The sequence below is a fragment of the Felis catus genome, chromosome A2 (assembly GCF_018350175.1).
Source record: "Felis catus isolate Fca126 chromosome A2, F.catus_Fca126_mat1.0, whole genome shotgun sequence".
NCBI lineage: Eukaryota > Metazoa > Chordata > Mammalia > Carnivora > Felidae > Felis > Felis catus.
The window spans coordinates 154515891-154539852 of record NC_058369.1 but is presented as its reverse complement, the minus strand read 5'-3'; the positions used below and the strand labels follow the sequence as shown (position 1 = coordinate 154539852).

Sequence of the window (23962 nt, the reverse complement as noted above, 5' to 3'; positions counted from 1 at the left end):
CAGCTGCACCTAAATAGTATACAAGCATGATGGCGAGAAGTTTTTGGATGGCACTCACTTCCGAAGCACACACTCTTCTAATGGATGGCACAGTGGAATCTGAGCTTAAAAAAATATTGAAATGACCTTATTGTTTTCATTGCCTTTCCATACGTATCCTAAAGTTCTCAACTTCTTCACTGCCTGGTGACAAGGTGCTGTTAGTTCATGTGTGTTAGCTAATTAAATAAAAACACTGCTAAAAACCTCCAAGTTGGACACATATGAGACAGCTTGATCTCCTGTGGGCATGAACCTTCTATCTAAGTGCCAAGTCTTTTTAACCAAAGTCTTATTTGCTTGCTAAATTGATTTTTTTTTTCAGTCCAGGGACCCAAGGTTCCCTGAGAGGTAGATTGCTTCAGAGTCTGAGACTTGCAAAGATGCTCTTAGAACACTCTACTGCTGCTAGGTACCACAAGGTGCTACATGCATGATATCCAAACGAGGTTATTTGATGTAGTACGGCAAGTGCTCAGGCAGAATGGAGCACAGAAGTCAGAAATATATATATGAGAGCTAATAAATGATAAAAATGACATTCATTTCAGTTGGAAAAAAATGAATTTCCAGATGGAACACGACCATCCAAAAAAAATAAAGGTGAATGCCTACTCCTGTCCTTCCCCTCAAATAGATGCCCGATGTACTAAATAACTAAAATTTTTTAAGTTTATTTATTTTGAGAGAGAGAGAGAGAGAGAGAGAGAGAGAGAGAGAGCAGCAGAGGGGCAGAGAGAGGGGGAGAGAGAGAGAATCCCAAGCGCTAGCTGTGCAAAGCCTGACATGGGGCTCGAACTCACAAACCGTGAGATTATGACCTGAGCCAAAACCAAGAGTTGGACACTCAACCGACTGAGCCACCCAGGTGCCCCTTAAATATCTAAATTTTTTAAATTAGAATAAAAAACACTAGAAAAGTAGAAGTTAAAAAAATATGTCTGAGTAAGATACAAAATGTAGACATCATCAAAATTGATTAAATTGAAGAATAAAAAAATGTTTTCTGATTGCAAAAATGCACAATAAACAAAGTTAATATAAAGGAGGAAATATTTGCAATGTATATTAGATGTAAAGGGCTATTTTCTTTAATATATAAAGAGCTTCTACAAATAAATAGGGAGAAGATCTCTAATCTGATAGAAAGGTAGCAAAGAATTCTATAGAAAACAAAATACAATGGATTTTAAACATATGAAAAGATATTGAGGCTTGCTCACAATTAGGAAAACAGAAATCAAAACTACCATCACATGATAAAGATATAAAATCATGACCACCATATTTTAATGGTAATCACATGAGAGAACCAGGTGTTCTCATATACTTATTTATGAGAATGTAAATTGATACAACTCCTGGACAGAGCAATTTAAAATAAAATTTAAAAATGTAGATGATCTTTGGGACACCTGCGTGGCTCAGTCAGTTGAGGGTCTGACTGTTGGTTTGGGCTCAGGTCATGATCTCGTGGCTTCAAGCATCTGAACCCTCCATCAGGGCTCTACACTGGCGGCATGGAGCCTGCTTGGGATTCTCTCTCTCTCTCTCTCTCTCTCTCTCTCTCTCTCTCTCCCTCCCTCCCTCCCTCCCTCCCTCCTCTCTCCTCTCTCCCCTCTCCTCTCTCCTCTCTCCTCTCTCTCTGCCTTCCCCAACTCGTGCTATCTCTCTCAAAATAAATAAATAAACTTTAAAAAAAGAGAATAAACCTATTTTTTTAATGTAGATAATCTTTGATCTAATAATTTGTTCTAGGAATTTATCCTACAGACATACTTACACAAGACAGAATATTACCTGCAGTATTGTTTATAAGAACAAAAGGTATTCATCAACAGAGAACTTGTTTTTAAAATTAGGATACATCCGTACAATGGAATCCTTAAAAAATAGAATAGAATTTAACAAGAATGAATGTATTAAAATGGGACAATTTCACAAATATCATTAATGAAAAAAGCAAGATAAAGAACAACATCAATCATATATTATCCATCTGGGTATTAAGAAATTGATAACAGAGGTTGCTTCTGAGGAGTGGCTAAGGGCCCAAGGTGGGAGTCAGTTTTACTTTTTTCTGTATACTTGTTTGTACTTTATGAGTTATGTACAATGCGCATGCCTGCCTACTTACAACTTAATGTTCTAATGAGAATATATGAGATCATTTAACAAATCTGGCTTGATAAAGGTATACAAGAATGAGGGGCCACTAATCAAATGGAGGGGCATAGGTGATGGATGCCAAGAAGCATGAAAATCCAAGGGGGAGCTAAGTTTATACCAGAAATCAAGATCAAAGGGATGTGAAGGCAAGAAGAAATGGGGATGAGGCTAACTAAAAGCCTCATTGTTTACAAGAGGGATGGTATGAGGGATAAGAAGCTTTAGATAGGAGCCTTTAGGAGTTGCAAATGAGCTGAACTTAAGGTGCTGTAAGTATTTATAAGTAATTAATAGTAATAGCATAATAAAGGCTGTCATCCACTGGATTATAAAGTCAGTTACAAATTAGAAGGGAAAATAATCTCCATTCTGTTTATATCCAATCACAAATGTATGGGGATTATGTTGATACCATTCTTTTAGGAGTTGGGAAGGAATATAAATCCAACTTGGGGCTCATGTTCAGACTGAAGAAGATAACCAGTAACCATTAATCGACTCAAGGTTATCTAAAGCAGTAAAGCCTCGCTCTCTTCCTATTATGTTATCAACTCTGTGCAATTCAAAAGAATTCTAATCAAGTTTTGTGAATAAGAGCTGTATAGGTATGCATGCCAGTCCATCTGCTTTATATTCAAGTTCAAAGAAGGCAGAGACTACATGTGTAGTTTTATCTGCACAGAGTATGGCAAAGCAGGCTACATAATTAGATACTCGGTAAAGACATTTTGTTCTTGGTGGTGGTGGTGTTGGTGGTGATAATAAACAGTGATGTTGTCAGCCCTTCTTGGCAGAAAGCTTCTCTAGCAGTATCTTCCCCATGGCAGTGAGTGGGAGGGAAAGTAGATAAGGAGCCCATCTTCAGTTTGGGGACCCTTTCTCTGACTGAGTTGCTATGATAACAGCCACGTAATAAGCATAATAATCCCCATATTTGGTGTTCAATTTCAGAGCAGAGAGGACGTCCTCTCTGCCATGTTCCTTCCAACATTTAGTACTATCCTGCCATCTAATGACATAGTGCGTCTCTATTTGGTGTCAACAGTGTGGGGTTTCTTTGTCAAATGGTGAATCAGGCTATCATTCCAATTTTTAAGAGGACCAATCTGGTCTTGATAATATCTGCTTAAAAACTAAAGGTAGTCTAAAAATTAATATAACTTAAACCAAATCACTGTATAAAGGAAGGATCTTTCATTGAACATAGTTCATCCTCGACATTCCCAACCAGGGAAATTATTTTGCTAAAACTTAAGCAGTCACAAGATCATTTTTAGGGCTAGAATGGACCTTAAATATAGGCTAGTTCATCCCTTTTGTTGTAAAAGGTGAGCACACTGAGTCTCATCCGGATTACAGAGCTCAGTCAGGACTTTGCCCACCACTGTATTGCCTTCAAATCCAGGAAGGGACATGTTTAACAACAAGTCAGCATTTTTTGACTCGTCTTTTTTTTCTAAAGCAGAAAAGGTTGATAGCTTTGTAGGAAGAAAGTATGCCATCACCTTTCTTTCTTCCCCTTTTTACCAGAGGTGGGAACAAAGAGTAGAGATGGTACTGCGATTTCGATCTCTACAATTTGAAGTCATTCTCTTTAAGTTTTCTTGAAATGAAAAGGATAAATAGTGTTAACTTAAAGTTGAGGGGTGGGGTTGATTGAATATCTTGTCAAGGAAACTAATTCCCTCTCTCTCGCTTCCTCTCTCTCTCATATACAGACATGCACACCACACCACCCACTAGTTATAAACTCTTTATCTGACATTTTAAAATTATGTTAAAACACCTAAGTGCTCTTCTCTGGAAATCTGCACAAGAAATACTCAAGGGAAGTGATTCCTAGAATTCAAACTGCGGGAGGCCTTTTCCTACTTCCAGGGAAGCTACTGTCATTCTGAATCAATGCTGTGTCTCAGAAATGTATGGGACAGTCCCCAAGGTCACTGGCAAGTCAGCCACAGAATGACACTATTAGACCTGGACTGAGAACTTTTAAAAAGCCATGGAACAGCACCAGAGTAAGAGAAAGGTAAACGGGTCAGTCCCCTAGCTTTTATTGAATATCTATCATGCTTAAAGCAAGAAGCAATGCACTTTAAAAAAAAAAAAAAAAAAAAGTAAGTAAAGACCAAGCTAAAAGCGATCTTAAAGAGGTAGAGTTGCTTATTATTGAAAGATACGTGCCACGTCCCTGCCCCATCAGTGTCAGTCTTGGCCAAATGACTTGCTTTGGCCTCACCACAGAGTGTGCTCCCTCCCCTGATTTTGAGTTTGGCTATCTAACGTGATTTGGCCAATAGGATGTTAGCAGACATGATGCGGCAGAAACGTTAAATGTTCTTGTGCTGTTAGGTTTTCTTTCCTGAATGTTTGCCTTTACCTTGAGAAGAGCCTGTCCAAAATGAGCTTACCTACCCAGAGACCTGGCAGATTCACTAGAAAGCCCAGTTAAGCTCAACCAAGTGTAGTTTACATCTATCTATTCTGACCACGCCTTTGCAACGTGGTGAACAATAACTGGTTGTTGAAGTCCCTGTATTTTAGATGGGTTTGTAATGCAGCAATAACAGACTAATACGGAGAACATCTAGTATGACATCTTAATTTATCACTTTTGCAGGATTACATAACAAACGAAACAGCAGAGGGAACAACTTGGCTAAAACTGTGGCTCTCCAGGGTAGGTTTATTTCCACAGAGTACAAGTCAATCTCTTTTGAAAATCACCCCCAGGGAGAATGATGGGATCCATGGGTCCCACGGACAGAAGAATTCACAAACCACTGGATCCCCATTAGCATGTACATTAGGAACAGAACTTCACTGCACCTAAAAAAGTGATCACAGACCTGGAGGTCTGGAGAAGGAGCTGGGAAAAATCACCCAGTGGCTGAGGAGGAGTGATGTGAAAACAGACTAAAACGATTAGGGCTCCAGTGTGGAAAGACACATGTTGAGAATCAATATGATTCGAGTCTGTCAAATCTTGAATAGAGTAAATGATATGAACATATGTTTGTTCACCAGATTCTGGAATTTTATTTATTTATTTTTTTTAAAGAAGGAGCACACTCAGAGGCATTAAAAGGGAAACTTCAAGGAAAAAAGAGAGACTCTATTACTTTACATGGCTGAAAACTATGGTGGCCATATGTCCCAATATATCCAGGACAGTCTCAGTTTCCACTGTTGTCCTGCGGTAATTATTAACAGCACCCCCTTTCACGTTCAATACAGTACTGTATTGGATGGTAGATTATATGGTCGTACAACTGACAGCATGCTGAACAAAACGTGGTCAACAAACAGTTGAACAAAACAGGTCCAAGTAAGGTTTAGGTAAGTTCTTGAGAAGACCAGTCATGGGTTATCAAGGCACATGGGACTGAGGCACGGGACCAGTGTGTCCGATTGCAGCAGTGGTGAGAGATGGTCAAGACCCCCAGGGTCTTAAAGGCTGGGAAATGGTATTCTTTCAGCCTAGGATGGGGCCCCCTTGGGCAACCCTGGGGCCTCCTCTCAGTGCCTTATCTGTACTGCCAGGCACTCTCTTTGTGGATTCTTGAAAGATCTAAGCACATGCGACATCACCATTTTGGTTATTACTTCCTTATCAGAACATGCAGAAATTGAGGTAGAATAGTGAGGTTCCGTCTTACCCACACAGAGGTCCATGTAGCTTTCTTAGTTCCATTTGGCTTTCCCAGAAACCCTGCAGAAAACACAGCACTATAGTAAGGGTAAGATTAAACAAAATTTTGAGTATTCAAATTGATTCAGGAAAAAAGTCTGGAACTGTGAGAACACAATTACGTAAACAATAAAAAAGAATTGAAGTTATATTGCTTTCAAGTACTTTGAAGTATTAGAATAAACGGGTAGCCTTAAAAAAATACATTGCTGAGGAAAAATCTCGGTCAGTGCTGCTTTAATGGACAGAAGAGATCATCTGTACTTAAAGTATTTGTGTATAATTGCTTCTAAAATATTTGAAAACCGTTTGCTTTCTCAACTATGTTAACATTCCCCTCGGCAGTTTGGTTTATATTATTATTAATTTTGGCAAAGCCTCTCTTGACAGCCACTATATGTGTAAACGCCTGCTGAATCTATCCAAATTATCACAAGTTCTGAATTATCATGGTCCTCATCCAAGTTTTAACTAAGACCAACAGAGTCAAAACATAAGAACCTTAGGGTAACTTGATATAGGACTAATAAGAACCTTAGAGTAACTTGATACCCTAAGTAGGACTAAACATTAGACATGTTTCGTAGCAGGGGACGAGTATACTTAGAGTTACACGTGGGGTGGAGGGTCAGAAGGTGCCAGATCCATTGTGCTGTAGGGATGCAGTAGTGTTGTAGGGATGGAGTGTGTGTGCAAATATACACAGAGGAGCCGTAGGGGTGAAGGGATGGAGATGTCACACAGATCCCTGTGTTGTGGGAATGGAGTACACAGGGAGACACGTGATGGGTAGGGAAGGGGAAGGGGGGAAGAGGTGGATATCCTGAATGGAAACACATCTCATTCTTATTACATAGACTTTCGCAGTCTAAGCTTGCCATATATCAAAGAAAGCTTCTATGAATATAAAAATAGTCGCTGAAATTACTATGTTCTGGAGAGAACTTGGCAAGGTTTGCACATACAAGGATGCTGAGCTGAAAAGGAGCATATGTGGAAATTAACCAGAGGCAGGAGCACAGTGTTCTCTTCACATGGACGGTTATACTATTTTTTTTTCCTCAAAAATGTTAGTACTAAATTACTCAACTGAATGCAACTGATCATTCCCCCACCCCCTGAAATAGGTGAAATTTATTTACTTTAATTTCCTATCCAGTGTGTTGTTCTATTTTGACACTCAGAAATTTCTTCACACTTGCTTCAAGAACTCACAGGAAGCCTTGATAAGATCGCTATTTGCAGGCTTCACATTGTGAACATCCCCCCAAGACAGAGACGAGGAGAAGGTATTTAAAACCCGAAGAAGAGCAGAACAACAACAATAAAGAGTGAAAAGAACATTGGACAGAGAAAGGGACAAAAAGGAAGAGAAAAGAAAGGAGGAGGGAAAAGGACAGAAATAGCTATTGTTATCTGTCTGGTGTTGAGGGCCAGCCTTTCTGAGGGTAGGGGTGGGGAAATGCTAGAGACATGTTGAACAGATATGATCAGGATTGGCCCACACTTAGCCCTTCCTGTCTCTGGCTCAGCGGCCCTTCACACGCAGGACCTGTCGGCTCCTGATGTTGGGGCTGGTGGCAACACGGCCATGAGTTCGCAGATTAAACCATGTGGCTTCTGAGAAAACCCAATGAGGGAAAACAGAATACCCTTAGAAGATAGAGTCCTGGGGCTGTATCTACAAATGACTACTGGACATATCGACTTGCATGTCATTCTGGCCAAGGGTATCTCCCTGAACCAGCTGCCTTCCTGACCTTCTATTTCTGTCAACTCATGGCCATTCTCCCTATTAACCTGGCTCAACACTTAGAGGCACTTAGCTCATTTACCTTGAATTCTCTACACCCAATTCATCCCAGGAGTCACTAACTTTGCCCCCAATGTCCTTCTTTTTTCACACGGACCACCTGGGCCAAGCCCTCACCGATTCACCTAGACTTAACCTAAATCTTCCTCCCTGCAGAGTCACCCTTTACTTCAAGGTCCCTCTCCTGCTTGAAAATGATAGCACACTAGCCAGCCAGCCAGCCCATTGCTGTCTCACACAGCTGCTTCCCCTAGTGCTCCCCCATCTTCAGCTTTTAGTAAGTCCAGGCTGCTCGTCAAGCTGTGCCTTGTTTTTCATTTAAGTGAGATCACACACATCGTTGCTCCCCACCTGGTTTGTGTTCTTGTCTTTGTGACTATTGTTCCTGCAGGACCTCCTACTCTGAGAAGTCCTCCAGTGTGATTCTAGCCCTGACAGATCTCCCTCTCCTCTGAAAGACACCACAGCTACCATCTCTCTTGCCCAGTCAAACCCTAGGGTACATCCTATCTCATGTTGAACACCATGATTTTATGTGTGCACTCAAGGGAAGAAGTAACTTCTGCTTCTTCCGTATCCCAGGCCCTGGCACATTTAGACACTCAGTCAATGGGTTTTGGGGTGAATGGATGAATGAATGGGTGACAGGACTCACTGCACGCTGATGAGTAATAAACAATGGATTGTTGTCATCATGTGAGAATTCGTTCAGTAGGGGAAGGCTCAACACACAGCGCCTTCACATATAGACCACCCCAGTGTAGGCGATGTAGATGGGAGCAGTGCTTCATGGGTAAAGTTGCCCTGGGCTCAGCATATCTTATGCTGGAAGACAATGGAAGGCTTCCCTTACCTGGCGGAAAAATGCCAAGTTTCCAACAAAAGGAGAAGGCTTGGGGTGTCTGATGCCCAGCTTCTCCAGTCTTGAAAACGCTGATGTGGAGTACCTGAGGGGAAAAGCAAAATTTAAAAACCAAGGACCTGAAGTTTTCATTCATATGTTGGCCCTGTTAGGAAACAGAATTACTGAGCTCTCCTCAGGGAAGGGTGGAAGGAGTGGTTTCTGGTTGACAGTGTCTAAGGACCAAAGAGGTAGAGACGTAGAGGCGAGTGAGTGGAATAGAACCCAGGAAATTCCTCCTGATTGAGTGACAGGCTGGAGATTGAGGAATCCTAAAATGTCACAGTTAGAAGACAAGGTGATGCTGTGGTCTAAATGCCCCTTCCCCACCTAAAGTTTCCATCAATACATTGTTTTTAAAAATGTACCTCTCCCCAGTTCAGTTCCTTTGTCTCTACATCTACCATGGACAATTATCAGAAGGCAAAGCAGAAAAAAAAAAAAAAGTAACAATGGCAAAAATAAGTTCCCTGTGCAAATTTGTGTTTTCCTGGTCAAAACTGACCCCTGCACATAATTTGTCCCTCATCACATTGCATGGACTAATAGAGAAGAATAAAAACCAGGAGGGAGAGAACACACCATGGAGACAAGACCTCATCTCCAACTGCTTATAACCTCTTTATGTCTTTGTTTTCATGTCCTGAAACCATATGGGAAGCATATTTTCTTAACCAAAAATCAGGAAACGTGGCCCGACAGATTTCTGTGCCACTTTCTAGGAGAAAGCAGCAGTCTGAGAAGTGCAGCATAGCTGTCAAAACATTGGAATTACTAGGATATTTCACCAGTTTATGGGAACAGAGGGATAACACAGTTAAAGTCAGAACTGGCTTAGAAAAACCTGGACATATGGCTAAAATCCCTAATCAGCCAGCCAATTAGGTCAAAAGTTCAGTTAGTTCAGAAAAATTAATGAGTCAAACTGGGTGTTTAGCATCATGCAGAGATCAGCCAAATCTCAATTCAGGAGCAAGGAAAAATTTAGAACATATCATTACAGCCAAGCTTCCTGGGAGTACTAGAATTTAGACGAACAAAATGCTGCTCTAAAAATCATTCACTTATCATTAGAAAGATGGAATGTTCGTGGTAGTCTCTGACCTTCCCCCTTCCCACCTGTAGTCCAACAAGAAGCACTTAAAATACAAATTTTTCATCAAGTATTCAGAAATTCAGGGAAAGGACAACCCAGCTTAAGTGCTGGTTTGTGTTACTCTGAGCAATGGGTCTACTTTCAAAGTAGTCACAGGGGAGAACCAAGAATGGGAAGAAGTTTTCCACCATCTGGCTGCATTACTGGGTTTGAATGAGTTCCCAGGACATCACATGTAAGTCCATGTTCAAGTATGATTACAGGCCGCACTTAAGAGCCACGTGTGAATTACACGGATCAGTCAGGCCATCATTCCTCTTCATTAGCTTGTGTACGAAAGGTCAACAGCGTAGTGTGCAAAAGTTATTCGTTCAAGTAGACTAGGATATTTTAAATAATTCCCCTCACCCCAAAGAGGAAAAACCAAAGAAGACTTACCAGTGCACTTAACACTTCCCTCAGCATCCTTGAATCTGACTTCTATCTTCATTTCTCTATCAGTTTTTGTGAATTATTTTCTAAATGTGATCTCTAATGGGTAGAAAGAGATATGTAGATCTTGGGCCACGTAATTACATCTTAATTTTTTAATTAGATGTCTTGATTGTCTAATTAAAGGACAAGAAGTCTGTGCCTAATTACACGTGCTAATTATTATGCAAGTCCATGCCCTAATTATGTAACTCCACTTACAAAAATACTGCTTGTGTGTCTCTGCACAAAATTCAGACATTTTCAAACATATGGCATCAGCAGAGAATGTTCTGGACATAACCATAAACTTCACTTTGCAACGTGTACTCCAAGTATAGACTTGGGCCTCTTCAGCTGGGAATTGGCCAAAAGTTGCCATTAGTAACCAGAGTCCTCGTACCAGAATCAACAGGGAAGGATCACTGGCACCAGACTGCTGGGCAAAATTGCAAAGTGAGTTCCATTTGTCTTGCTTTCACTTCCTTCTCTGCATCCTTGTTTCTTCCTTCCTGGTCCCAGGGTCCTCATGCTGCCCTCTGTCTGTCTCAACACACTCTCTGGACAATCCATGGACCCTAGCTGTTATGGGTTGAATCGTGTCACCCCCAAAAAAGAATAGTTGAAGTCCTAACCCCTGGTACCTCAGAATATGATCTTATTTAGAGATAGAGTGGTCGCTAATGTGATTAGTTAAGATCAGATCATACCCAAGTAGAGTGGAACTCTAATCCTTATGGCTGGTGTCCTTATAAAAGGACGGCCACGTGAAGACATAGAGACACGGGGAGAATTCCATCTGACAACAAAGGCAGAGATTGGAGTTAACACAACTACAAGCCAGGGAACACCAAAGATGGACAGAAAACCACCAGAAGCTAGGAAGAGGCCAGAAAGGATACCCCTTTATAGGTTTCAGAGGGAGCATAGCCTTGCAAAAGCCATAATTTCAGGGTCTGGCTTCCAGAACTGTGAGACAATGAATTCCTGGTGTTTTAAGCTCAGTTTGTGGTACTTTGTTATGGCAGCCTTAGGAAACTGATACACCAAGAATACCCATGAATGAGTTTCAGAGAATCAATGAAAAAATATCTTTAAAAATATCTCCTCCTGCTACTCTAAAAATTGTCACCATGAAGGAAATTTCTTTTTTATGTCAAATTGTGCCATTAGGTCCTGTGCCATCAAAAAAGTGCAGGGGGCCTGGGATGCTACTGTGAAAAGCAAGTAGTATGCAATTGTCATGCAGCCGCCATATTGTAGTATTCTTGTCTTTGATGGGAATTAATAAAAACATCCCTTATGATGATGGACATCTATCATTGTTTACCTTAAGGATACTTAAGTTGGAAAATGACATCAAAAAGTATATATAGTAGCCTTAGATACCCTTCTCTGGTTTCATTTCACAGCTGAAATAGTCATTTCTTGCTATAGCACACAAATTCCTGCACTGCCAGGGGTGTGTCTTCTACTACACCTTCTCAAAATAAATTGAATAATATGAATCATATTCAAAATAAGATTCAATTTTTAAAGTCTAGAAGTTCCCCAGTATTTCATTTTCCCCGAGACAAAGCCCTTTCTTGATGGATTCCACAAAAGTGGTCAGCCTTTTGGTTAGCCAAAGAAGTCACTTGCGATAAATTGAGGAAATATTTTGATGAATCATGTATGAAAGAGATAGTCAAACTGATTGAGCAAGAGAAGACAGTCAAGTGATGGCCTGCCCTCCAGGATTTTCCTCACTGAATATCTTAAGCAGCCACAGAAGACGTGGTTTCTCTCTTGTGTGCTTCCGGGAACCGCTAGCTCCTTGGTTCATCCATTATGTTCTCAACATTACTATTGAAGAATTTCTACTTGGTGAGATTCAGGTCTGTTGATGTGTTTTTGAAATGCTGAAATATTCCTTTGGCAAATAACACATCTCCTGGGATAAAAATCGTGATTCTCCAGTGAAGCCAGGTGACCCCACCTGTCCTGCTCTTTGGAGAAGAAAAGCCCTTTGTCATGGTTACTCGACGCTTGTGACATGTATGGCCATCAGAGGACTTGCCAGCAATTCCATTAAAATTGTGGCCACATTGGAAACATTAGAAACAAGGCCTTAAATTGTTGCCTTCTCAAAAGGTTTTAAGACACGGGAGCAGAGTGTTTGCCAACTTTGACAGAGATTTGGGCAAAAAAACCACTACAACTATTAGACAAAGCCTACTTTCATTTTACTGTAATTCTTTCTAGTTTTTTCTGTGAGGATTTTTTTCTGTTTTTGAGATTACATTCTCTATAATGTTTTCCTATTTCTATTTCTCTATATTTCTACTTTTAAACTTGATATAAGGGAAGAAATCTCTGTATTATTAATCCTTTATGAATATTATTTTTTGAAATTGTTATTAATTTATTTTAAAAAGAGAGATTGAAAGAAAGAGCATGAGCAGGGGAGAGGGGCAGATGGAAAGAGAGAGAATCTTAAGCAGGTTCCATGCTCAGCATGGAACCCTATGCGCGTCCCAATCTCACGACCCTGGAATCATCACCTGAACCAAAATCAAGAGTCAGATGCCTAACCGACTGAGCCACTCAGGTGCCTGTGAATATTATTTTTATGGCTGCAGAATATTCCTCTTGTGGACATATCATAATTTACTAAATTATTCTTATTGGTAAATATTTAGGGTGTTCTTGATTTTTTTAGCTGATTTAAGGTCTGTTACTACAACGAATATCTCTGTGCATCAACCTTTTCTAGCACTTTATGCATCAAGCTTTCCTAGACCTGAAATCCATGAGTGACCGGATTCAAATATTGGTACACAATGCTTTCCAGGAAGTTTGTCCCAGTGAGTCTCACTGGCAGTGTATCCATTTCACCAAATGCTCTCATAAAATTCCCCCCCCCCTTTTTTAGACACATCAGTGTATCTTGATGTCTGCATTTCTTGGATTATGGGGGAGGGGGGAAGAGAGAGAGAATGAGAATATTTTGCCATCTCTTTTTCTCTAATTTCAAAAATATCTCCCACCTTTGAAATTCTTCCTTTCTCCCCTCATTACTACCATCGCTGATCCAGGTGGCAGGCATAATTGTGCCACACCAACTGGTTAAATAATTAATTGGAAAATGAGCAGTCATTGATGGGTGACTGTAGGTTGACTCCAAGCACACATTTGGGTAGGGAAACGAAGATAAGCAGATGAATTCTGAATAGGTTTTTGTTCTGTGTGTTTTTTTTTTTAAGAAAATAACTCTCTACAGGCTGGTTAGTTGATTTTAAATTCTGTTTCCTTCTCCTTCCTTGCCCCATTAATACTACAGAAACTGTAAGTAGAAATTGCATCAGCCGTGCCTCCAGGCAGGAGCTCCTTAGAAATACTGAGTTTCTAGATGAGGTCACCCCAGGTCCCCTGTTAGCACCTCATCTCTGTTCAGCATCTTCGTGGTCGGTCCCCTCTCCCAGAACCCGCTGCCCCAAGACCATGCTCTCAGCTTGTCCTCAGGGCTGGAAACCATCTAGTGTACATTCATGTCTCCATTAGTAGTAGTTAGATTATCTACTAAGATACAACCTACAAACCAGAATGTTCATTTACTAATCTGTCAGAGTAGGTATCCTTTTCCAGGGACAGGAATCTGATGTCCCTCCTCAGAGCCCCTCCCCTCCTAGTACTTGAGAAGCCAAATCAATCATCAGAGTGTTGAGTCAGGTTCTATAATGAGAGGTGGCTCATTAGAAGAGGCATGTCACTGGGACCCTGGTAGAATAATCCTGCCCTAATGCCGAGCACATCCCTATAAAGGTTTGGCAATGAGACAGTGTGCTTGCTGTCCCACCCACCTTTCCCCACTGATTTGTAGTGCCGCCTCTATCACACTCCTTAGTACTAGAGGTGCCTGGTTCTATTTTGATCCATTTGTCTGGCTTATGGCAATGCCTCACTATTTTAACTATTACAATTCTGTATTACTTTTAATATCTTACTTTCTCATATTAGTTTTAGAATTAACTAGTCTAGTTTGATGAACTAGTCTGCTGAGATTTTTTTTTATTGGAATTGCATTAAATTTATAGAGTATCAACATTATTACAACATTGAGTATTTTCACCTATGGATGTATTATATCTCTCCATTGATTCTGTTGTCTCTGTTCTTCAGTAACATTTTATAATTTTATGCACAAGAATATCTCTTTGCCATTTACATATGTTGGTTATTGATATTGCTCATGTGTAGGAACACTATTTGTTTTTTATGCCAATCTTATAATCAGTGATCCTTCTAAATTTTCTTGTTAGTTCTGTGGGATTTACATGTGGGATATCTGATTTCTTATGCTGACAATCATGTTTTATGCAAATAATATCAGTTTGTTCTATTTCTTTCTAATCATTTTGTTTCACTTTTCATTTTATTTTCTTATTACATTGGCTGGAACCTCTAGTACAGTGTTTAAAAGAAGCAATAAAAGAGAGCATCTTTTTCATATTCTTGATTATAGGAATGTGTCTAATGTTTCAAACTCAAGAGTGAGATTTTGCTGCAGATTTTTTACAGATATCCTTTATTGGGTTAAGGACATTTTTTTTTCTATTTCTCATTTGCTTAGAAAAGTTTTTCTTAGTTAGTCTTGCTATATAGGCTTATCTATTTTATTAATCTTTTCAAAGCACCAAGTTTTGCTTTTATTGATCCTTTCTAGTTTTTTGTTTGTTTGTTTTCTATTTCACTATTTGTTTAGCATTTTTTATCATGGTCCACCTTCTATTTTCTTTGGGTTTACTCTTTGTTCTTTGTTTCTTTGGGTTTTGTTTATCTGTTTTAGTTTTTTAAGTTAATAATTGTAATTCACTTATTTTTAGTATTTAAAAAAAATAAATGCATTTAAGGCTGTAAATCCTCCTCTAAATGCTTCTTTACCTGCATCCCACACATTCTGAAATGTAGTGCTTTCATTGTCTGATAGTTCCATTCTAACAGGGAACTTCTGAATATAAAATGTGCTGTAAGATGGACACGAGCAAAACTCAGAGGGAAGTATTTTTGAATTATAAGACTTTCCTATTGTTTTTCATTTCTGCCCAGCCTTACCTATAAGATTTACTAAGTAAAATTCCTTATAATTTGTTCCAAAAGACCCAGAAAAGGGAACTGCTTGAAGTCCTCACTCCTCTAGGGGAAAAGAAAATAAATGAGTACTGAATAAATACATAAGTATCTGACTGATACTTTCCCTAGTAATGTAAAAACCACAAAAGCCTACTCATTTCAGTCATTAGCCTGACAACAGCTTTGTCACAACACAAGAAAAATACATTTATACAGACATACGATCATATAAATCATATAAAGGTAGAAATCAATATTATTTTCACATTACTGATTTGGAAATTAAGTCATAAGGAGGTTACGGAAGGCACTTAAGTGCTGCTAAGCAATTGAGTCAGAGTGAAAACCAGGTCTGCCACATTTCAAACAGGTGCTGGTATCCACTAACTCCACTAACCTGTTCCTTTCCATCCTCTAGGCTAGGATGTTGTGGATAGGCCACCACATGAGAACACACAGAGAATATGCTGAGAACAAAGGCAGGTTTATTAGAAACCAAAGGTATAGTAATAACAGATACTAATGAACCGATGATCATGATGAGAGATATATTTTGTCTATCTAAAAGCCTCACTTGTGTTTCTTACCCATCTCTTACTCAGAATTCTCAACTATGTCTTCCTTCAGTTGTGTTGCTTTCTCCCGTTCTCCTGGATCATTCCTGTCTGGATACAAACATATTGCAGTGTCTTCCATCATAAAGGAAAAAGGCAAACCCCTTTGATTCCAGTCATTGCCTTCTTTTTCGTCCTTCCTTGAGAGTAACATCCTTTGAAAGCATTATCTAGACTTGTTCTCTCCCCTTCTATACCCCTAGTCTCTTCTCCACCTGTTCCAACTATGTTTTTTGTACCCACCACTATATTGGGATTGCCCTTGTCAAGGTCATTCATGATTCTTATCTTGTCAATCCAATGATTTCTCGCCAATCTTTGTACTTGACCTCTCAGTAGCATTTGACACAAATCAACACTTTCTTCTTCCTGAAACACTCTCCTCCTCTTGCTCCCTGTCGGCATTCCTCCTACCACAGAAGCTGCCCCTCAGTGTCTTTGCTACCTCCTTTCCTTCTAATAGTCTCACCACTTTGCATACCATCTATACATCAATAACTTCCACATTTCTGGGGTGTCTGGGTGGCTCCACTTTGGGTGGATACCCCAAAGTATCCAACTTTGGCTCAGGTCATGATCTTGTGCTTTGTGAGTTCGAGCCCCACGATGGGCTCTGTGCTGACAGCTCAGAGCCTAGAGCCTGCTTCAGATTCTGTGTCTCCCTGTCTCTCTCTCTCTCTGTGCCCTTCCCCTGCTTGTGCTCTGTCTTTTCTCTCTCAAAAATAGGTAAACATTAAAAAAAATAACTTCCACATTTCTATCTCTAGTTCCATTTTCCATTCTCTCCACTAAACTCATCTTTATACAACTGCCAAATTGGTTGCACCCTTTTAATGTCTATTAGGCATTTTAAACTTAACATATCTAAATCTGAGTTCAATTTTCCCCCTAAATTTCATCCTGCCTAGTCATCTCTATGTCACGATTGCAACCACAATCCACCCATTGCTCAAGCCACAAACATTTGAGGCATGGTCAAGTGTGTAATTGTTTAATACATGACTACCCCTTTTAGTTGGAGAATTATACATCTCCACCCCATTTACATTAGGCTTGGTTATGTGGCTTTTTTTTTTCTTTTTTGCCAACTGAGCGTGAACAGATACAACATGAACCACATCCAAGCAAAAGTCAAGAGAGCAGCACACGGTGAACCATTTATTTTTCCCTCTGCCATGAGACCCCTAGTCTCCCAGGTGAGAGCTGGGTCCTGTAGTAAAGATGGGTCTGGGTCCTGTAATAAAGATGAGGAGGAGCAGAGCTGAAAGTGATCCATGCTAGACATTTAGTGTGAGCAAGAAATAAATATTTGTTGATGTAAATCACCGAGATTGGAGGCAGTTGCTGTCCATGTGAAACTTACCTGAAGCTGACTGATATTAGACCTGTTTTATCCTTCTCTTTCATTTTTCATACTTTACAATCTATTGGCAAATCCTTACAGTTCCATCTTCAAATTAGCTCCTTCGCCATAACTGCTCACTTCTCTCCATCTACATTGCTTCCACCCTGGTACAAGCCCCATAGCAGGGCTACTTGCTAGAATCTAGCAAATGCATTTACCCTTTGACCCATCAAAGTCACTTCTAGGAATTTGTTCTACCCGCATCCTTGAACATATACAGAGGTATTCATTTCAGCATTTTTACAACATCAAAAGACTGGAAACAACCTAGATGCCTGTCACTTTGGGGCTCTTTAGATAAATCATGATGCATCCATTTAATAATATACTATGCAACAAAGATGGAAAGTTGTTAACATACAATATTACACGTTGTCAGTGTTTAAATTTCCCCAAGTGTCTCATAATTTTTCTTTTATAGTACATTTGTTGAATGAGGATCTAAATAAATTCTATGTGTTGTAATTGGGTCAGATGCCTCTTGAGTATCTCTAAGTCTCTAAATTCCCCTCAACCCCCCCCCCCCCCCACCTACCTTTTTCCCTCTTGGATTTTTTATAAACAAAACAGGTTGTGTCTTGTAGAGTCTCCCATAGTCTGAATTTCAATAGTTGCATATTCCATGGTGTAGTTTAACATGTTCTTCAGTCCCAGTCTGGTAGTCTGATCTAAACCACTGGTTCCTGAATTTGTCTGCACACTGAGGAGCTTCAGAATATCCTCATGTTTATGTCCTACTCCCCACCCCCCATGGTGACTTAATTATGTAGGGTATGACTTGGGCTTTGGAATTTTACAAAGATACTCCATTGACTGCAGTGTTCAAAGCCTGATCCAGAGGCTTTTTCTGTCAGACTGCACGGTAGGAGATTGATGATATCTATTTTTCTCTGTTATTTTGATCTTAGGACTTGTGAAGATTGTCACCTAGATCCATTAATTCATTAGGAGCTGCAAAAGGGTGATATTCCTTCTGCACTGTTAGCTGGAATAATTCTGAATTTACCCTCATCTGCTATGGTTATAGCAGTTCATATAAGAAAAGTAGGATCAGTGCTTGAGTCTTTCCTTTTATTGTTAGTTTTCAAAATAATGAGTTGATTGTATGACATCGTACAGTAGTAACGCCTGTTATTTTTGTATCATTTTGAATTCATGGGTTTAAGTATATTTGATATGTTTTGATCCATTGTAATGATTGCTTTATTCATCAAATTGTCCCATCTTTGGCTAGTGGGACCACATATAAGTTTGCTCCTGAGTACTTTTGATAGAATGTCTTTCTTGCTTTCTGAAATGGCAAGATGCTTCAGGTTCATCTTGTACATTTTTTGCCCCAGACCTAGATTAGCCACTTTCCCAAGAAGCCGTGGTTCTGTTTAATGGAAAATGTTATCTGGGGATCATAATAAGAGAAGACTTTTCACTGTACCTCTTGGTGATACTTCATGATGCCATTTTGATACTTCAATCACATGAATGCCTATGCAAAAACGTGAATAGAGCTTGAAACCTTTAAATTAAATCCTCTATACTTGGAATTATTTTAAATGTAGAGTGATACCTTACAAAAAAGATCAATATGGTGAATACTATCAAAAAGTGAAGGACATTTTTAAAGTTGGTTCACACCCAGCATGGAGCCCAACATGGGGCTTGAACTCAAGATCAAGACCTGAGGTGAGATCAAGAGTCAGACACTTAACTGACTGAGCCACCCAGGCACCCCAGGTGAAGGAATTTTTTAAAAGTAAGCTTTCCCAACTGTATTAGTTTCCTATTGTCATTGTAACAAATAACCACAAACTTAATGGTTTAAAACAAAACAATGTATTATCTTACAGTTCTGGAGGCCAGCAATCCAAATGAATCTCACCAGTCTAACGTTAAGATGTCAACAGGGCTGGTTCTTTCTGGAGGCTACAGGGGAGTATTGGTTCTTTGTTTCCTTGGCTTATGGCCACATCACTCCAATCTCTACTTTCAGTCACCATATTAACGTCTCTGATTCTGACTCCTCCTGCGTTCCCCTCATAAAGGCCCTCGTGATTACATTTAGGACCCACCAGGGTAATTCAGTACACCCTCCCTATCTCAAGATCCCTAATCGCATCCTCAAAGTCCCTTTTGCCAAATAAAGTGGCATTCACAATTTCCAGGATGTAGAACATGGACATCTTTGGGAGTCATTATTCAGTTACCACACCAACTTATATTTCTATAAATATAACCTAATTTATGTATACACCCTGACTTTATTTTGGAGTGTGCCTGAAAAGGGGAAGTGCCTGGGTGGGGACCATGAGATCATCAGGGCTTCCTGTTTAGAGAGAACTGGATGGTACATCTGCTTGGGGGTGGGAGGAGGCAAGCCCAAGGCTCACATGACATTAAGCCTTTGTCTCAGGCACCAACCGCTGAACTAAGCTTTACTGGCCCTCCCGACTAAACAGCCAACAGATACGTATTTTAAAGAAAATATTACAATTTTTTTAAACAAATAATATGTCATCTAGTTGATGGCGATTATAGCACAGAGCTAACTTTTTCATTTCTATCCCAACTTTTCGGAGCGGGAGAGTCCGTTGAGGAAATAAATCTCTAAACTCAGTCATTTGTATAACATCTTTACAATTTCTGCCGTGTCTGCAAATGTCCTCTGCTATTACTTGCTTACCAATTTCCTTTAAATAAACTTAAGTGCATGTATTTCAAAAGGAAACCTTATGTCATGACCATAAATGAAAACTATTACCGCTTCCATAAATAAGAAGTAACGGTAAAAATCAACACTATACCGTGGAAAAATTGTTAAGCCTGTGAACCCCCTAAAAGTTCACATGGATGGTCCATAGGCCACTGCCGGGAAGACCTGGCTCTTGAGGACAATCTGAGCAGGCCACATGTTTTAGTGTGCTCTGTCTAGTTTGTCCCAGCTTAGCAGACAGCTTAACACCAGGCCCAGAGAACGATGAAAGACCTTTCTCAGAGCGCACGTGGAGAATTAGAGCAAATGAATCTTATTGTCCTGTATTCTCTCTCTCAGCACTGAAGAGAGCTAGTCTGCTTTTGCCATTGGATTTATTCTAAACCGTGATAGTAGTTTACCCTCCCGAAGAGGTGAGGTCCTAGCAGTGAAGTGCTTTACCACTGTGAGGGCTAATGTTAACCGACATGTTACAAATGAAGAGTATCACTGGGTCGACACAGATTCACTGCATGTCTCGTTGCAGACACGGTGCTGGGTGCTAGGGACGCTGCAGGGACGTGGCACTTACAACCTAGCGGACCAGACAGATTTTCCATGGCTAATGACAAGCAGTTAATTAAGCATTTACAGTATGATCTTTGCAGCAAAGAAGCATCCCATGCCTGTTGAAATGTATGCTTTGTAGTTTGCTAACTTAAGAGCACTCCTCCTGTCCAACTACTGGATGGAATTTGTCGCAGGTGAAAAAAATGGCAAGCAGTCCTTAAGGTTGTTACTCCCCCTCAAGACTCGTTTGCAAGCAACAGGGCCCTCCCAAGGGGACCAATCTCCTGAAAACCATTAAGCCGAGGACGGAGGGATCAACACTGGCATGGATAACAAGAGCTGTGTCACCATAGCAGGCGAGGGCACTGGAAGAGACTGCTGCTTTGGAAGGGCTGGTAAACCAGGAGGCCAGACAGAGGGAGCAAAGGGGGTACACTGAGTGGGCCCTGCTATCCCAGGATTTCCAGTGCCTGTCCCGCCCCCAGAAAACCCACCAGTAGGGACTAATTGGCACCTCTGGGGCTGAGGCAGCAAAGGGCGTGGAATCGGAGTTGGTGGTTAGGAAGGGAGAGGGGCTCGGTGAAGACGCCTCTGCCTCTGCTCCCCGATTCTGCCCCACATCACAGTTGGCCACAGACAGATTCTGTGAGCAGGCCTTGCCCTTCCGCATCAGTGAGAAGTAAGGAGAATGATGAAGTAGCACAGAGAAGTTTCACAAGGTGGAAACACATACAACCTAGCTTTCTATTTTAAAAATAGAGCAAAGCCATTGAATTTTGTCATAAAATCGGTTAAGTGATATTTATGAAACACTTCCGGATTTTTTTTAAAGTGTTGGTTGTATGACTGAATTTAACTAGACTGAGCCCCCCGCCACAGACACGCCGGAAAATACAATGACAAGTATCTGATCTTAGCCAAAAGGCCGAGAAGCAATACAATGACAAATATAAATGAAGCATAGAATCTTCCCCTGAAACCTCTTTTCTAGCATGGAGAAGGAAAAAAAGGACTAATGGCTTAATGCATTTAAGAAGCACAACAGAGGGGCGCCTGGGTGGCGCAGTCGGTTAAGCGTCCGACTTCAGCCAGGTCACGATCTCGCGGTCCGGGAGTTCGAGCCCCACGTCGGGCTCTGGGCTGATGGCTCGGAGCCTGGAGCCTGTTTCCGATTCTGTGTCTCCCTCTCTTTCTGCCCCTCCCCCGTTCATGCTCTGTCTCTCTCTGTACCCAAAATAAATAAAAACTTTGAAAAAAAAAAATTAAAAAAAAAAAAGCACAACAGATGAACATAAGGGAAGGAAAAATAAGATAAAAACAGAGAGGGAGGCAAACCATAAAAGACTCTTAAATACAGAGAACAAACTGAGGGTTGCTAGAGGGGAGATGGCTGGGGGGATGGGCTAAATGGGGGATGGACATCAAGGAGGGCCCTTCTGGGATGAGCTTTGGATGTTATATGTAGGTGATGAATCACTAAATTCTACTGAAACCATTATTACACTATGCGTTAACTAACTTGAATTTAAATAGATAAAAAATATATTCATAGTAAATATTTTTAAATAAAATATTTTTAGATTTTTATGGTATTTAATTTTATAAATTTTAAATACAGATCTACTTATATATAATTTTATATGTTTATCTATTTGAAAATTAAATGCTGGGCCTTGAATTCCTCATGCGTCCGGAGGCCGTAAGCCTGGACGTGGCCTCCTCCAAAGCCCCTGTCTCATTCTGCTTCCCCCAGAAGCTGGCGAATATGGCTCTTGAGAGGAAAAAAGCAAACTCCCAGGTTTCTTACAAACTCCTGTCAAGAAAGAATTTTGCTTCGGTGAACTCCTCTCTTCTCCGTCCCCCCACCGCTGATTCCGCAGCCCTGCCCGTAAGAATGAGGTTCTCAGCAGTGAGAACACAGGCAGCTTCTAGATCTACAAACACAAGTCACCCACGACGTATTTTTGCAGTGGCGGAAAAAGAACTAGGTTGCCCCAGTTCGGCAGGAGCATCACGGTGAGACAATTTAAAAGACTCTTGTTCCTCCTAGACAGGTAAGGGTCCAGGCCAGAGCTGAGGGTTCATCTCTCTGTCTCTCCATCTGCCAATTAGTAGACTGGGCCTCACTGATAATTGTGCTCTCAAGGTAGTGGCTTGTTTAAGTAATTGATGATGTTTGTCCTCACTAGGGAATCTTAGCACATCAAAAGATGTTGAGAAAGCCAAAATTCACCTAGAGTCTGAATTAATCACTTTGTCAAGCACAACAAAGGCTGTCTTGCTTTGCTAATAATCCCAAATGAGGTAGCAACCCTCGGTTAAATAAGGAAACTGTGGTGTCTGTAATTAATATTTCAAAGGGCTCAGACTGGCTTTTTTTACTCTATTTTTATGAGAGCACAGCGAAATGCATGCAGAGCAGGAAGAGTGAGGCCTGACTTCACTGGCTTCATAGAAAAAGATTTGGGGGCTTTTGTTAACCACAGGGTCAATGTGTATGGCTGAGCCTGGGCGAGAGGAAGTTAGTCCCAGCATCTGCCTCCAAATGCTGCCTGGAGCCTCAGCACTTCCTCTTGCCCGGGCTTGGCTTCTGGAGTGCCACTGAACACCTCCCCTTTCCCGCCGTTTCAGCCTTTCTGGGCTCACGTCAGAACCCACCTGCCCTTCAGCCTGCTCTCTGGCCAACTCTCTGACCTCAAATTGGCTCTCTTCACCTGACAACGCAAACTTCCCCAGCCTCCCCACAGGCCCTCACTGCCCTCTGCCTCCCTACCTCCCAGACCCCCACGCCAGCCCAGGTCAGCCCTGGCATCCAGTCACACTGAAGCCCCGACTCAAGATCATGCAGCACAGGTCAGAGCCCCAGGATCCTGCAGGTCCAGGATGGAAGGCTGAACACGTTGCTGTGTTGGCCTGATTCCAGCTGCGTGGCCGTCTCTAAAAGAACATTGACACCCCCAAGGCCACTTGTTAGCCGATGAGCGGGATGAGGGGATGGGGTCTGGCAGCCACCCAATTCAGTTCGGCGATCTTTACAGACTATGGATACCATACAAAGGGTGAGTAAGACACATCTCGGCCCCCAGAGAGCCTACATTCTGGAGATCAGATGGGAGGGAGGGGATGGGATTTCCCTTGGACTTGGGTGAACCCTGATAACTAACTGCCTTCTAGTTACTTCTTATCTTACCTACTAACTCCCCAGTTAGAAACCTCAGTGTCATCTTTGATTCTTTCCATCAGTCTTCGTCTGCTACCAATCCTCACATACTGGCAGTTGGGCTTTCAAAACATCTCGAATGTGTTCTCCTTTCTTCTAACTGGCACTGCACGATTTCAGCCATCACTGTCTCCCTGGGGCATGGACTCTTCATTGGTGTCCTGAAATGGCCTCC

General features: G+C 41.0%; 1 protein-coding gene and 1 long non-coding RNA gene across 6 annotated transcripts in view; one reads left to right on the top strand and one right to left on the bottom strand.

Annotated features, from left to right (window-relative positions):
• The window catches only part of LOC109497645, a 107325-nt gene that overhangs the window by 46213 nt on the left and 37150 nt on the right, over positions 1-23962 (top strand). The gene's annotated exons all lie outside the window — the stretch shown is intronic.
• TBXAS1 (thromboxane A synthase 1) overlaps positions 1-23962 on the bottom strand; it is a 154781-nt gene that overhangs the window by 110326 nt on the left and 20493 nt on the right. For 3 of the 4 annotated variants that reach the window (XM_045052842.1, XM_011280571.4, XM_045052841.1), the window contains exons 2-3: positions 8566-8659; positions 5868-5920 (exon numbers count right to left, since the gene is read on the bottom strand). In XM_045052842.1, the coding sequence (XP_044908777.1) occupies positions 5868-5920; positions 8566-8659 (147 nt within the window). The remainder of the gene's footprint in view (positions 1-5867; positions 5921-8565; positions 8660-23962) is intronic. The other variant, XM_045052840.1, reaches the window with a different exon arrangement.